General features: G+C 34.1%; 1 protein-coding gene across 30 annotated transcripts in view; it reads right to left on the bottom strand.

The window, feature by feature from the left end:
- DENND4A (DENN domain containing 4A) overlaps positions 1-16,175 on the bottom strand; it is a 145,740-nt gene that overhangs the window by 59,810 nt on the left and 69,755 nt on the right. For all 30 annotated transcript variants that reach the window (XM_082737046.1, XM_082737045.1, XM_082737023.1 and 27 more), the window contains 7 exons: positions 7,044-7,113; positions 6,315-6,484; positions 5,286-5,527; positions 4,449-4,515; positions 2,931-2,989; positions 826-970; positions 369-544 (listed from right to left, as the gene is read on the bottom strand). In XM_082737046.1, coding sequence (XP_082593172.1) covers positions 369-544; positions 826-970; positions 2,931-2,989; positions 4,449-4,515; positions 5,286-5,527; positions 6,315-6,484; positions 7,044-7,113 — 929 coding nt within the window. The remainder of the gene's footprint in view (positions 1-368; positions 545-825; positions 971-2,930; positions 2,990-4,448; positions 4,516-5,285; positions 5,528-6,314; positions 6,485-7,043; positions 7,114-16,175) is intronic.

The following is a 16,175-nucleotide window of genomic DNA, read 5'->3' as shown; positions in this document are numbered from 1 at the left end:
CAAGTTGGGGGAGTCTGGGTGGTTCAGTTGGTTAAGTATGTGACTCTTGATTTTGGTTCAGGTCATGATCGCAGGGTGGTAAGATCCAGCTCCATGCTGGGCTCTGGGTTCAGCATGGAGTCTGCTCGAGATTCTCTCCCTCTACTCCTGTCCCTTCCCCAGTTCTCACACTCTCATTCTCTCTCTCTAAAATAAATAAAATCTGGGAAAAAAAAGAATAGTATGAGTTGATTCAAAGATGGTAATAACCATCTTTGGTTACAATATAGCTCAAAAGAATTCTAATTAGCATTCAAAAAATATACAATTACATACGTACACTATGAAGTTGTAATTGATTTGGTATAGAATCACTACAATGTACTTACTGAGAAATGGTGTTGGTATCTAGGTCAACACAACTAACATCTGGTGGAGGATCATAGAGATCAAAGTATCTTGAATCAATTCCTACTATGAATGGACATGGTGCACTCAAGACATCTGCTAAAGCCAATGGGCAGAGAGGAACATACGGGCATGGCCAGTGGAAAGGGAAAATCATCTTGGATAAATAAAAGACAGGAGAATATTCAGCTGTTTGACAATGAAGCATAATTTATCAGCATACACAAAAAACTGTCTTTTAAATATACATACCTGAAGTCTAGCATTTGATAACAAATAAAATAATTATAATATTAATGTTCAGAAAATTAACATTTTTTCACAACATAAAAATTCATTACTCCCTGAATTTTAGCTAAGTCTCAAAGTAGCTTTAAATTAAATAAATAAATTAAGTCTAGAATGAAATTGATTGCCAATAAGAACTTTGATACTCACAGACACTAATGCTTCTGTCACACTAGTAAGCACGGAAGGCCTTAAGGAATGGATGAGAATCTTATGTTCTGTTACTGCAAACACCAGTAGTGTCACAGCATTTTCAGGACCTAAATTTTGAAGTAGTGTTGAAAACTTGCCACCACTGTCAATCCAAACAAAAATACACAATTAAAAAAAAAATTCAAATACCTCATTATCCAAAATAGTGAAAAAAGGTCATGATTAGTATAGGATTATATTATTTATTCAACTTTAAATGTGACTGCTCCCTTATGTGTGAAAAAATGTCACCAGAAACACATTATGAAAACAATGAAGTTTTCTGAGGTTTCAGAATTATTTAATTATTGTGCATTGTATTCAATATAGAAAATGAAAAGTTTTTTTTCTTTTCATAAAAAGATCTGTTATGCAGATAATGTCCAAGTAAAGAATTCAATCTATAAGAGGGATATTTTGGTTGAAAGCATATTTGTTTTTTATGGAAGTTTGTTTTTTAGTGGCTCATCTTTCATGGAGATTATCAGAAAAATGCATGACTTACAGGTCTACTTCTCTTAAGGTAAATATGCCTATTAAAATTTGGATTTACAAATGGACTATCTTTGGTGATATAATGGTAAGAATAATGTGATATCGACAGCTACCAAGTCAAGCAATGGTATACACATAAAAAGCAAATAAATAACCTAAACTGAGACATTCTGTGTGATAATAAATACTGAACTGACAAAGTAAGTAATTCAGTAAGCCAATCAGTATGTTGCCCTTATAATGCTAAATAACTGGCTTCACCAAATTAATGTTTTTTAAATAAAGCAGAACTAATAACAAGTCTCTTGAAGAAATGCAAACATGTCCACTAAAACTCTGTGCCTGTTCAGAGCAGCATTATTTATTATAGCCAAAAAGCAGAAACAAGCCAAATGTCCATCAACTGATAAATGAATAACTAAAATGTGGTCTATCTATATAATGGTATATTTGTTGGAAACAGAAAGGAATAAAGTAATGATGATACAACATGGATGAATTTTGGACAATTTATTATATGTGAAAGAAGCTAAAACCAAAAGGTCACATATTATATGATTCCATTTATATGAAAATCCGGAATAGGCAAATCTGGTTGAATCTGTAGAGACAGAAAGATTCATGGTTGCCCTGGGCTGGGGAGTGTGTATGTGTATGTGTGTGTGTTTGTGCGTGTAGAAATGGGAGAATTGGGAGGGAAGGTAACTGAAAGGGCACAGGGGTTCTCCTTTAGAGTGACGCAAATGGTTTAAAATTGATTATAATGACCTCTCTAAATCTCTATACTTACAGAGTGAATATAACCACTGAATCGTACAATTTAACTGGGTGAATTATATGGCATGTGAATCATATTGATAACGCTGTTCTAAAAAAAAATTGTCTTGGGTAATTTAGGATCATTTTATTTAAAGTCTCAGTCAGTCAGTATTTTAGTTTATTTCAGCTCAAACAAAGGTTAAGAAAACACTGGTCACTCTGGACCAAGACCTAGTGATGAAATAACCTGCAATTCTTACAAAATTAATGTCAAAGATGGCAGCTGGTCTCCCTTAGGTACGTGCTACAAAATAACTTAATTATATCGTAACTCTTTCTCTGCTAGAAAATTACATAGCTAATTACATTTCAGGAAGTGATACTTTTGAAAATATATTTCATAATTTCTCTTAACTTCTGAGTGAGGAAATACCTTGTTTTATTCCATGGTTAGTATTTAGGAGTATCTTTTTTATTTGTGGATTAAATTTAAAATTAATTGCATTTGAATGCTCTTCAGAAGATATTTAAAGCTAAAAATAACTCTTTTCATACTCAAATTCTATATACATATATACCTATTTATGTAACAGTAAGTACTTGATAAATAATGGATACATAAAAATACCAAACTATTATAAAGGTTTTTCTTTTTCCTTTAAGTAAAAGGAATTTAGGTAAGAAACAGTTAAATGAGAAGTATTTCTATCAGTATCTGAAATTTTACCTAGGGAAAAAAAAATATTTGAATGTCACTTTAGCTCACACTAGATTTGAAGAAACACAAGTAAAAAGGAAGTTTTACTTGCCTTAGTGGAAGAGGTGAAGAAACAGGTTGACTGAGAATCAGATTATCATGTGGTGATAACTAGAAGAAAATTTACAATAAAGTGTTTGAAATATAAAGATGAGCTTTAAAATACTTTCTGGTAAAAAAAAAAAAAAAAAAAGTAGGCTAATAATGATGTCCACGAAGTTTCAATATATACATTAACCAGTATATGAATTGTTTATGTCACTTATTAAGATCCTGAAAAGCATTTCCTAACCACTGACCTCTTCTAACTACTAACTTTTCCTATTCTGAATTCTCTTTTCCCCTAATGCAAATTTAATAAAATTTTATTGAAAGACCAAATTATTCATTTAGTACCACAAAATCAGGGTTAGCAACCCTATGGCCTCCAGGGCAAATCCACAGGCCACCTGGTTTTTTGTTTGTTTGTTTTAGACCACCTGTTTTTACAAATAAAGTTTTATTAGAACAGTAGCACTGCTCATTTGTTTAGGTATGATCTATAGCTGTTTTTTCACAGTAGGAGCTGAGTAGTTTTGACAGAGATAGCATGGCCTATAAAGACTAAAATATTTACTGTTTGGTCCTCAACAGAAAAAAAGTTATCACCTTCTGTCATAAAACAAATCTTTTATGTGTATTCAAACTGAGTCATATATATATATGTATATATATACATATATATACACACACACATTCACATATACATATACATACATACATACACACACACATACATACATATATTCTGGCACTAAATACCAAGAAGACATGTGGATATACAAACTGATTATGAAGATTATAAAAATGAAATTTTTTCTAGACATTTTATCTGTATCAATAGTACAATTGTTTTATCTACATTTTAAAATTTATGCATATTTAGGCATATTTCCACAAATCTCTAAATACCTATTTGCCAAATACTTGTAATTTTGAATGATGCCCCATTAAGGGCTGTGATAAATACGGTAAAGCACATATAGTGATAACACATAATAATATTTTCTTTATAGAAATTGCTTTGTAAATGGTGATTAAATAAGCAGACATCTTACAGATCAAGAGCACAAACAAAGAAATGTAAACAAAAGAGCAAAGATACAGTCATTTGGGACAAGCTATAGGGAAAATAATTTATGTTCATTTTGAACTTTCCCATCACAAAGCTATGAACCTTCCTTCCTACATAATATATATAAAACACACAACTTTTCCTTATATCTACTCTAATATATTTAACTTCAGGAATATATGCCAAAGGTTAGGGGAAAGAAATTCCTTTTTGTATGTTCAAAATGTCTACTGCCAACTGCTTTAACTCTTCGAACTTTTATCTCAGGGGAAACATTCGATGTCTGCCGAGGAGGCAGTTAATAAAACACTAAGGGCCCAAATTCCAACATGAACTACTATCTGATTCTTTAGATAATATTTGTTCTTTTCTTCCATTTATAATTGTTATTCTTATGGTACATTTTGACAGAGCCAATAATGATTTAATAGGGCACTTAAATCAAGAAAATCTTACCTGGACTAAAATCCGTGGTCTCTGAGGAGATGGAAAAGGAACTTTATGCATAAAATGAGAAATATGCCTTAAAAACAAACAGACAAGAACCCAATTGATTCCAAAGTGAATACCATATACTATAAAGGTCAACATGTCACAAGTCTGAGTTGAGTCAAATGTTTTGTGTACTTAGAAATTCCTTGCTTTAGAATACAAGAGTTTAAGTAACAGATGGTATAAACAATAATCAAATAGACAATGAAGATATTTAGATCTCACTTGCAACAAATTTTACTGCATAAAACATTATTCAATAGAATAAAGAATGTGTTTATCTAATTTTCCTTTAAATTCATGATATCTAAAGATAGTAGGGAATATTTTTAAAAGTTCATAATAAACCCAAATTATTTGAAAAATAAGAATTACAAAACTAATAAAAAATCCTAAGATCCTAATTAAAAAATGCCAATTAGGTTCTCCAAACGTCGCAAGAGCATCAAAAATGAAACATTCATTTCATTTTGTTAAGAGATAAAATCATTTAAAATAACATGATGTGGGACACCTGGCTGGCTCAGTGTGAATCTCAGGGTCAGGAGTTTGAGCCCCATGTTGGGTGCAGGGATCACTAAATATATAAGTAAACTTTAAAACAAAATGAAAATAAAGTACCATGACTGTAAAAGTATAACAGAGAAATACTACCTGATTGAAATAACCAAACTTTTTTTCCCAAATAACTCTTGAAAAATCTAGTTTCCACATAAAATGTACTGAATTACCATTACAAACATACCACACATAATGGAAAGATCTACCAAATTTTGACTGAAGAATACTTCTCTAACTTACTTCTCAATTGGAAGAACGTGAGGTCCAGAGATAGAATAACGATACAGAAAAGTCAAAAACTTCCTGAATGCATCAAAAAAAGGCCAGTGAGAAAGAAGACAGATGCATTTATTAGTGTGAATTGTTTTGGAACTATCAGATTTCCCATCTGCTGATGATGCTAAACCCAAAAGAAGTCTCTGTTTTTCTGTAAGATTTTCCTCAGAGTATGGTTCATAAAACTGAATAGCAGCACCATAGACCTGGAAAACAAGTAATATATTTAATAAATACTCCTTATATCATTTATTCAAATCACATCATTAAATATGTAATACATGAGCCATTATAAGCTAGACCATTATGAGCCATTTATATGCCCGAGAGCCAGGCAAGGTGCCAGGTACCAGGAACACAGCAATGAGCAAACATCACTGTTGCTTTCTTGAAGTACATTAACACACACACACACACACACACACACACACACACAACTTCACAGTGCTACTCTCTTTAATTAAATTGAGTTTGTTTTCTGAAGAGTGAAAGCAACTTATCAATATTCTCTATAAGAAAGTAACTGAAAATAATTATTTAGTAGACAGTGGGACAGAATGTCAGATAAGGGAATATATATTCCAGCTTCAGGCGATTCATTAAATTTCTCTGGACCTCAGTTTTGCAATCTATAAAATGAGGATGTTAGAATAGATGATTTCCATAGTCGTTTCCAACTGTAATAGTCTATAATTCCAAATAGTTTTGCATACTTAATAATGTCTTTTGTATTACTCTCAAAACTTTATCACAGAAAGTGAAGCAGTAAAGGACCATCATCTGATGATGAAAAAATCTTTCACCATATTCACAAAAAAGCATTGGGGTGTATGGGGCAGAATGAAAATTCTCTTTTCCTTTACCTCTGTATATAGTTATTTTAATCAAGTGGAAGAAGTATGTACAATAGATTCAATTTAACCAGTTATTGCTACTGTTGCCTATATTATATAAAACTTAAGACTTGATAATACTAATTAAAACACATAGTACCTTTTCAGCTGAGGCTCCAGTTAACACAAATGTAGAAAACACAGGGAGAGGGTATTTGCTGTTGGGTGGCCAACATTCAATAGTTGCACCCATTGGTAAACAAAATAAGGGGACAGATTCTGGGAGTGAGAAAGATTCATAATCTTCTTGAGGATATCTACAAATTAGACCTATAAAAACAGTAATAAATATTAAGTCATCAGCTCTTGAATTTAGGTGCTCATAATATGAATGATGCTAAAATGCTTTATTATTTAACATATTTAGTAACATTACATTACATATATGCTCATCAAATAACTGAATACTTCAGTAGGATACATCTAGATTTTAATCCTCAAACACTGTAAATATTCATAATAACTAATTAATATTTATCATGCTTCATCCATGAAGGCTAAGTAAGACAAACAAGAAAAGATTATTCTGAAGCAACATACACAAATACGAACACAATCCTAAAACTTCAGTTTGTGTTCCCACTACCTTGAAGCATATGCATATACTAGTTTTTTTGAATATTTAGCATGGTTACCCCAGCTCCTTTAAAATGAGTCTTCCATTAAGTATTCAATAAACATAAAGATAAGATAAAACAGGAAGAAAAAAAAAAGACATGGGTTGTGGTCCCAGTCCTGACACTAGCACATCATAAGATAGGGTTTTTTTTCCTTAAAGTTTACTGGCCTCATAATATATGTTAAGTATTCCATGAAAAATTATACTTACCAGCTTTGTAGGATATAGTGTTAGTCTTTGCCACTGATTTTTTATAACATAAGTACACTGCAGATCCCCACTGAATTAAATAAAAAAGGAAATATCATTTAATTTTAAAAGGCAGTAACTTAATAAAATGAAATCTCTTTGATATCTCCAGTATACATTATCTAAAATGTAGTAAGTTTTCTGTAAGCTAATTCTAGTTGGTTGTTTTGCCAGCATTTTATTGCAGTTTTTCCCACTTTTCTCTCGAGGTGATATTTAATGTTGCTTTGCCCTTGTAATAGTGATAACATGACCCTTTAAAATAACTAAGCCATAACAATTTAGATTTTATTCTAACTCCAAACTTTGGGCAGAAATGATCAAGAAATATCTACTCATGGGTATAACTGCCTTTGGATTCTACAACCTCTTTCCAATATTGCCAGATCTTTCTGCAACTCTTTATACCAAAATCGAAGAGTTGTAGTTTGCTATATCCATTTCCTGTTTCCCATTTTCTCCTGAATCAATTCCCAATCAAGTTTTAATCACACCATTCCTTAAAAGAACACTTTAACAACTTTAATGACGCTAAGTCTAACAGTTGTTTCCTAGTCTATATCTCATTTAACTTCAGCAGATACGGACACTACTAATGACTCCCCGAAACATGTTCTCGCCTTTTGAGGCATCACATTCTGTGGGCACCTCCCCACCAAAATCTCTGGCCACTCCTCAGTCTCCTCCTTTCTCTTTTCCTGATCATTGAATGTGATCTCTCCTTTTCTTTCTGTAAATGATCTCATACATTCAGTCCCATTGTTTTCTGTAACAACTTCTCCCAAAGGAGTCTCAAATTTCTAGTCCCAGCGCAGCTGAGATGGGGAAGACGTGGGTAAAGGAAACTGGGGGGTGAAGAAAAGGCATTCACTTTTAGACATGATAGGTTTGAAATATCTATTAGACAACCAAAGTGAAGAATCAAATGCAGATAAGGCAAGAGGTCTGAAATGAAGATGTAACTTGGGAGATTCACTACTTGACATCAGATGGTGATAGATACATGAACACAGCATACTCCTCACGCCCCTTAGAGAGCCCTTTCTTCATCATCTAATGCAATAGCAATCATCCCTCTACCCTACCCAGTTCCCCTGATCATCCCATCTTGCTTTTTTTCCCTCCATAGCACTTACTACCATGTGGCATATTGTATATTTTCTTATTATCTGCTTCCCACCACTAGATTATAGGTTCCATGATGGTAAAGGCTTTATTTTGTTCATTGCTCTATCTGTAGTACTGAAAACAGTGCCTATTACGTAGAAATGTTTAAAAAATATTTGTTGAATGAAAGTGAAAGGAGGTGTTGGTGCACACATGATGGCGTGCCCCTAAAGCCAATGTGTGGGGACAGATTCACAGCACCGAAGACAATATATAGAGGAAAATAACTTACTTTAAGAAATCTTATTAAAAAGATTTTAGAGAGAGAGACAGAACGAGCAAATGTGCATGGGGAGGGGCAGAGGAAGAAGAGAGAGGAAATCTAAAGCTACGTGTAGAGCCGGATACAGGGCTTGACCTACAACCCTAAGATCACAACCTGAGCAGAAATCAAGAGTTGGATGCTTAACTGCCTGAGCCACCCAGGCACCCCAAGAAATATTTTTAATTACTAAGCGACTGTTAAAACAAACACCTATATAATCATCCTAGATTAAACAAAATATGTTAATAATTTAATATATTTGCTTCAAATGTTTTAATTCATAAAGAAAAAAATTATAGGTTTAGCTAAAGCCTTGTCTTCCACCCCTTTCTGTCCTCCAGAGTTAACTACTAGCTTGAGGTTAGTGCATTTCATTCATATGCATTCAAAAACTTTCTACCACACATCTGTAAATATATATATGATTCTTTTGTATACTTTATAATCTAACATAAATGGTGAGATGCTGAATATATGCTTTTAGAGCTTGCATTTTTAAAAAAACTCTTTAGTATGTTTTTAATAATTAGTAAAGTTATAGAGATCTAATTTCTTCATCTGAACTGCTGGGTATTATTTCATTAATAAATAAACCACCACAGTCATTCCTATACTGACAGACACTTGGATTATTTCCTTTTGGGGAGGAGGGGTTATTATAAACAATGAAGCAGTATGTTGACTCCTCATCTAGAAATTTTTCTTGTTAAACATTTTTCAAGGGTCTCCAGCAAACTAGTATGTTAAATTATGCTTAGGACATTAAATTATGCTCATTGCTATGTTGGCATTTTGTTTTTATAAATGTTTTAATACTTTTGCATCAAAGAATGGATATATATAGGCACCTGGGTGGCTTAGCCAGTTGAGGGACTGACTCTTGTTTTTGGCTCAAGTCATGATCTCAGGGTCATGGGATCGAGCCCCATGTCAGGCTCCACACTCAGCACAGGGTTTGCATGAGATTCTCTCTCCCTCTCTCTTCGCCCCTCCCCCTGCTTGCACACACACTCTTTCAAATAAATAAATCTTAAAAAAAAAAGAATGGATGTATATAGAAGTCGAGTGGATATTATGAATGTAGGTAAACTAGGTAAACAGTTTCTGAAGGTATGTACAAACATATAAATAAAAGACCTTCTACTGATAGGTCCTAACTCCAGTTCTCAATAGCCAATTTGTAAAGATAACAAAAAGCCCTCAATGATAACCTTTGTGATGATCAGAAAGGAACCACATGACCATTTGGATATGGTAGAAACCAAGAGGAACATTCTAAAATAAAAAACGGACTTAAAAATGACAGTAAAAGATATGGAGTTCCAAAGGAAAAGAACCATACTAAAAGAGGGTTTTCTGAAGTTTTTTTTTGCATACATAGTTCAGTGAAAAAGAAAGTAGGAGGAATCACTATTCTAGAAATGTTTAACTTCTAAACAAATTACCCATATTGTGGTTTACATGACAAAAACATTGTTTCAGATACCTTTTTTTGTGACGGAGGGAATTAGGTACATGATTTAATTACTTAGTTAATAACTCTACTCTTTTTTTAAAAAAAAGATTTTATTTATTTGTCAGGTAGAAAGAGAGTAAGAGCGCAAACACAAGCAGGGGAAGCAGCTGAGAGAGGAGAAGCAGGGCTCCTAGTGAGCAAGGAGCCTGATGTGGGACTCGATCCCAGGACCCTGGGATCATGACCTGAGCTGAAGGTAGACACTTAACTAAGACACCCAGGCATCCCTATAATTCTACTTTTTAAAATACAGACATTCATAAAAGGTTGTAAAACAAGAACCATTTGGTTAGAGTATTAAAAAATACTCTCAGTGAGTCAAAAATGGAGTAGATGGTCCCAAATTTGCCAAAAATTAGCTTTGTGAATCAAAGCACCTGACTAGCATTTTTGAAACACCTTTTAAGTTCTCTTTTGGCTCTAAAATATACTTCTACTCTAAATCATTCAAAGTTCAAGTCATTTAAGGCTTACAGTCCAAAGTTTAAAAACTAATAATTCTTGAAAACTCTTTCTATAAGCTTCTATAAGCTTAATGGGAGGGTGGGGGAGATTCTTTTTGAGGCCAAAGCTGTAAGACTGATACACAAATCATGCCGGAATTTGAGTAAAGTTTCAACATAGATCTCATGTCCATTAGATTGGTTTTGTTTCCCTGGTTTAGAAACCTAGTAGATGACTTTCACTCAAGCTACCCAATCTTAAAAACAAGAGTCAGCTACATAACTATTGCTGGGTATTATCAACACATCAATAATTTAATCCCAACCATTTCCTGATTCTTTATATATACATTAGATATGAACATAAGTTTCCTATATTGCATGCCTATTTTAAATTTTCTGAAAGAGTAAGAAGTCATTATATATTTGCTCCAAAGAACAAAATTTGCTTTTATTACCTTATAGTTGATGGAAACAAAGATTGTTAATAGATATAAACCACAACCCATCACTTAAAAAAGACATTTATTGCTAAGAGCAGGCACACTTCCCTATTTTCAGGACCGACACTAGATTTAAGAATAAGAAAAAAAATTTTTAAGAGGATTTTATTCCTGTAAAATTTCTTTAAAAATTTAGGAAGAGCTTAAACACTGGGCAAAAATAAAATTAAAAAATAACAACAACAACAACAAAACTCTTCTCTGCTGAATGTCAATTATATTTCAATACAACTGAGAAAAAGAAAAGTTTTCCTTCAGACATTAAATACACATAATAGGGACTGTTGAAGCAGAGTTAACCAAATGTATAACTACCATTTATATAGCACTTACTGTGTACCAGATGCTATCCTAAATTGTTACACATAATCTGGAGTTCAAATCCAATAGTTTAGATGGAGACTATTTCTGTTCACATGATGTTACATTCCTCTTTCTTCTTTTAGGAGAGAATAAATGCTCTCTGACAATACTGGGACCAATGTTTCAGGATAAGGAAAAACAGAAACTCCTATCTCTGGTTTCAGTTTCAATGCAGTAACTCTACCTTGAACACACTGATTAACTAATAAAACCTGGAAATGGTTCTGATGACACTGTCGATTTACTTTGAATCAAAAACGAACACATCCACAAAATAAATGGAAAATTTACCAATGGGGAAGTGGGAAGTACCTGTGAGCCTGCACAATATTGCTAAAATACCAGATCAAATCTAAAATGATAAGATGGACATCACATCATGGAAGTTCAAAAGCCCTTCTTGCCATCACTCTCAGTAACACATAAGGCCTGTAAAACTCTTGTTTGCTACCATGATCTTTTCTCTCCAGCATACTTTCTCCAACTCTCACCTGTCATCACCAAACCAAAATACGATGGAAGGATGGCATGAAAGGATGGAGCATTTTATATGTGAATGGCTATTGACAAAAAATGGTCACCCAATTAGGAGTCACACTGCTGCAGATAATTTGTTTAGGATACAAGTTAGATACGGTCAAATATCCATTTTTTGAATTACCTATTTAAAGACTTTATTTAGGACTTTATTATTTGAGAGACAGAAAGACAGTGAGGCAGAGAGCTCAAGTGGGGTGAGGAGCAGAGAGAGAAGCAGACTCCCCGCTGAGCAGGGAGTTCCTGGGACTTGATCCTGGGACTCTAGGATCATGACCTGTGCAGAAGGCAGATGCTTAACCAGCTGAGCCACTCAGGCATCCCTCTATTTAAAGATTTTACATAAATACTGCTGCTACGTAAAGTTGCAGATTTTTCTTAAAGAAAACCTGGAATTGGAAGATGCTTAGAGATAACATGATAACACACATTTAGTACTTTCGTATATGTCCTGGGACACAATTCTAAATTCATGTAATCATCACAATACCTTATGAGTTAGATGATATTAACCTCATTTTACAATTGTGAAATTGATGCATAGAGAGACTAAGTTACTTACCCAAGGTCACAGAGCCAGTAAATTTCAGAATTAGGATGCATATTCAGACACTCTGGCTCCAGAGTCTGTACTCTGAACCACTTGGCCATACTGACCTTAACCACTACATCACAAATCTACTTTTCTATCTTACTGAGGGAGTTCAAAACATTTTTCAGGGTTACAAAATCTGCACTGTATCCAGCCATATATCAATACATTTCAGTTCTTCCTCTTCTAGCTTTATCTAAACCTTCGGTATTTCTAATGCTGCTCATTTAACAGAAGAGAAAATAAATAATAATTTAAAAAAATCTGCTTCCCATAAAACTTAATAAATGAGATATGTATAAATCTTTTAAAACTTAGCAAAGTATTCATTTACATGGTTATAACAGGACATATCTGCTCTAGGATCATTAAGAAATAAAGTTTGAAGTAGCATTCAATGATTCATTAGTTGTGTATAACACCCAGTGCTTATGCTGGCTAACTGAACATAATAAAAAATAAATAAATAAATAAATGAATGAATGAATAAATAAATAAATAAAAATTAAGTTTGAAAATCTGTGGTTAAAAAATCCAACTGTTGACAGTTATTTTTTTTAAAAACCCAAACTTTTATTATATTTTGTTAGTAGGATATAAATTGCTTTAACCTTTTTTTTTCCTCCCCTCAAAGATTTCATTTGTTTATTGGAGAGAGAGAGAGGGAGCACATGGGGTGGGAGTGAGGGGGTTGTCAGAGGGAGAGAGATAAGCACACTCCCCACTGAGCAAAAAGTTCAATGATGTAGGGCTCAATTCCAGGATCCCAGGATCATGATTTGTGTTGAAGGCAGATGCTTAACTGACTGAACCACGCAGGCACCCTGGGAAAGGGTCTTCTTAATGAAAGTACAAAGTACCACAGACCTTTCAGAGCAGTGTGTCAACAATTTCCAGAATGTGCAGCATACCCTGGGACCCATCAATTCCACTTATAATTATTTATTCTTCCAAAGACACTTCAATAAATATACAAAGAAAAAGGCACAGATCAAAGTAGCATAATTATTAGTAATGGGAAAAACTGGAAATAATTTGTAATCATCATTCCTCACTTTTGTATTCTGAAATATTATACAATTATTACAAGAATTAAATAGAGAGTTATTATCAAGTGAAGGCAGATAGTGGAAAAAAGTTTACATCAGAATATATAAAAATTTCCAGTTTTTGAAAAATAGAGGATAAATTTATTCACATTTTATATATGTCCACACATATGCACACAAAAAGGTCTGAAAGGACATAGGACAAATTGTAATTAGTAATTCTGGAAAGGGATTACAAAAGATATAAGTAGGAACAAGGAATAAGAACAAGAACTTTCATTTCAAAGATCTAAAATTTGCTTCTCCTCTCACTCTAGGGGTGGGAAGGGGGGCACAAAATTTTTTTCTTTAAAATTTAAAATAGCAAAATGGGACCAAGACAATTACAGACTATACATAGCCTTAAGGCTACTGAAAGGACTTTGGCTTTTACTAAGAGTGAGATGGGAAGCCATTAAAGGTTGTAAGCCCAGGAGTGACATGGTCTAATTTATGTTTTAAAAGGATCGCTCTTGCTGCTTCAAGAATAGGTTGCAGGAAGCAAAATGGATGCCTTGATCAGTTAGACCAGGGATCTGGCAAACTATGGCCTGCATCTGACCCAAGGCCTGCTTTGTACACTGAGCTAAGACTGTTTTTTACATTTTTATTTATTTTTAATTTTTTAAAAAAGATTTTATTTATTTATTTGACAGAGAGAGAGATATCACAAGCAGGCAGAGATAGAGGGGGAAGCAGGCTCCCCGCTAAGCAGAGAGCCTGATGCGGGGCTCGATCCAAGGACCCTGAGATCATGACCTGAGCCGAAGGCAGAGGCTTAACCCACTGAGCCACCCAGGTTTTTACATTTTTAAAGGATTGTTTTTAAAAAGAGAGAGAGAGAGAAAGAGAATGTGACAGAGACTATGTATGACCTGCAAAACTTATTAGTTAGCCCTTTATATGAAAATTTGCCTGTTTCCTAAATTAGAAAACTATAGCAACAGTCCTGTTAAAAGAGCATTATGGCTGCGGCAGAGGTCGAAGAGGTTGCTGCCTGTCTTCTTCTCAAGGATTTTGATGGATTCCTTTCGCACATTGAGGTCCTTCATCCATTTTGAGTCTATTTTTGTGTGTGGTGTAAGGAAATGGTCCAATTTCATTTTTCTGCATGTGGCTGTCCAATTTTCCCAGCACCATTTATTGAAGAGGCTGTCTTTTTTCCATTGGACATTCTTTCCTGCTTTGTCGAAGATGAGTTGACCATAGATTTGAGGGTCTATTTCTGGGCTCTCTATTCTGTTCCATTGATCTATGTGTCTGTTTTTGTGCCAGTACCATGCTGTCTTGATGATGACAGCTTTGTAATAGAGCTTGAAGTCCGGAATTGTGATGCCACCAACGTTGGCTTTCTTTTTCAATATCCCTTTGGCTATTCGAGGTCTTTTCTGGTTCCATATAAATTTTAGCATTATTTGTTCCATTTCTTTGAAAAAGATGGATGGTACTTTGATAGGAATTGCATTAAATGTGTAGATTGCTTTAGGTAGTATAGACATTTTCACAATATTTATTCTTCCAATCCAGGAGCATGGAACATTTTTCCATTTCTTTGTGTCTTCCTCAATTTCTTTCATGAGTACTTTATAGTTTTGTGAGTATAGATTCTGTGTCTCTTTGGTTAGGTTTATTCCTAGGTATCTTATGGTTTTAGATGCAATTGTAAATGGGATTGACTCCTTAATATCTCTTTCTTCTGTCTTGCTGTTGGTGTAGAGAAATGCAACTGATTTCTGTGCATTGATTTTATATCCTGACACTTTACTGAATTCCTGTATAAGTTCTAGCAGTTTTGGAGTGGAGTCTTTTGGGTTTTCCACATATAGTATCATATCATCTGTGAAGAGTGATAATTTGACTTCTTCTTTGCTGATTTGGATGCCTTTAATTTCCTTTTGTTGTCTGATTGCTGAGGCTAGGACCTCTAGTACTATGTTGAATAGCAGTGGTGATAATGGACATCCCTGCCGTGTTCCTGACCTTAGTGGAAAAGCTTTCAGTTTTTCTCCATTGAGAATATTTGCGGTGGGTTTTTCATAGATGGCTTTGATCATATTGAGGTATGTGCCCTCTATCCCTACACTTTGAAGAGTTTTGATCAGGAAGGGATGCTGTACTTTGTCAAATGCTTTTTCAGCATCTATTGAGAGTATCATATGGTTCTTGTTCTTTCTTTTATTGATGTGTTGTATCACATTGACTGATTTGCGGATGTTGAACCAACCTTGCAGCCCTGGAATAAATCCCACTTGGTCGTGGTGAATAATCTTTTTAATGTACTGTTGAATCCTATTGGCTAGTATTTTGTTGAGTATTTTCGCATCTGCGTTCATCAAGGATATCGGTCTATAGCTCTCTTTTTTGGTGGGATCCTTGTCTGGTTTTGGGATCAAGGTGATGCTGGCCTCATAAAATGAGTTTGGAAGTTTTCCTTCCATTTCTATTTTTTGGAACAGTTTCAGGAGAATAGGAATTAGTTCTTCTTTAAATGTTTGGTAGAATTCCCCCGGGAAGCCGTCTGGCCCTGGGCTTTTGTTTGTTTGGAGATTTTTAATGACTGTTTCAATCTCCTTACTGGTTATGGGTCTGTTTAGGCTTTCTATTTCTTCCTGGTTCAGT

The sequence above is a fragment of the Mustela nivalis genome (genome assembly GCF_964662115.1).
Source record: "Mustela nivalis genome assembly, chromosome: 6".
NCBI classification, from domain to species: Eukaryota; Metazoa; Chordata; class Mammalia; order Carnivora; family Mustelidae; genus Mustela; species Mustela nivalis.
Note: the sequence above shows the minus strand (reverse complement) of the source record. Positions and strands in the feature narration are given on the sequence as shown.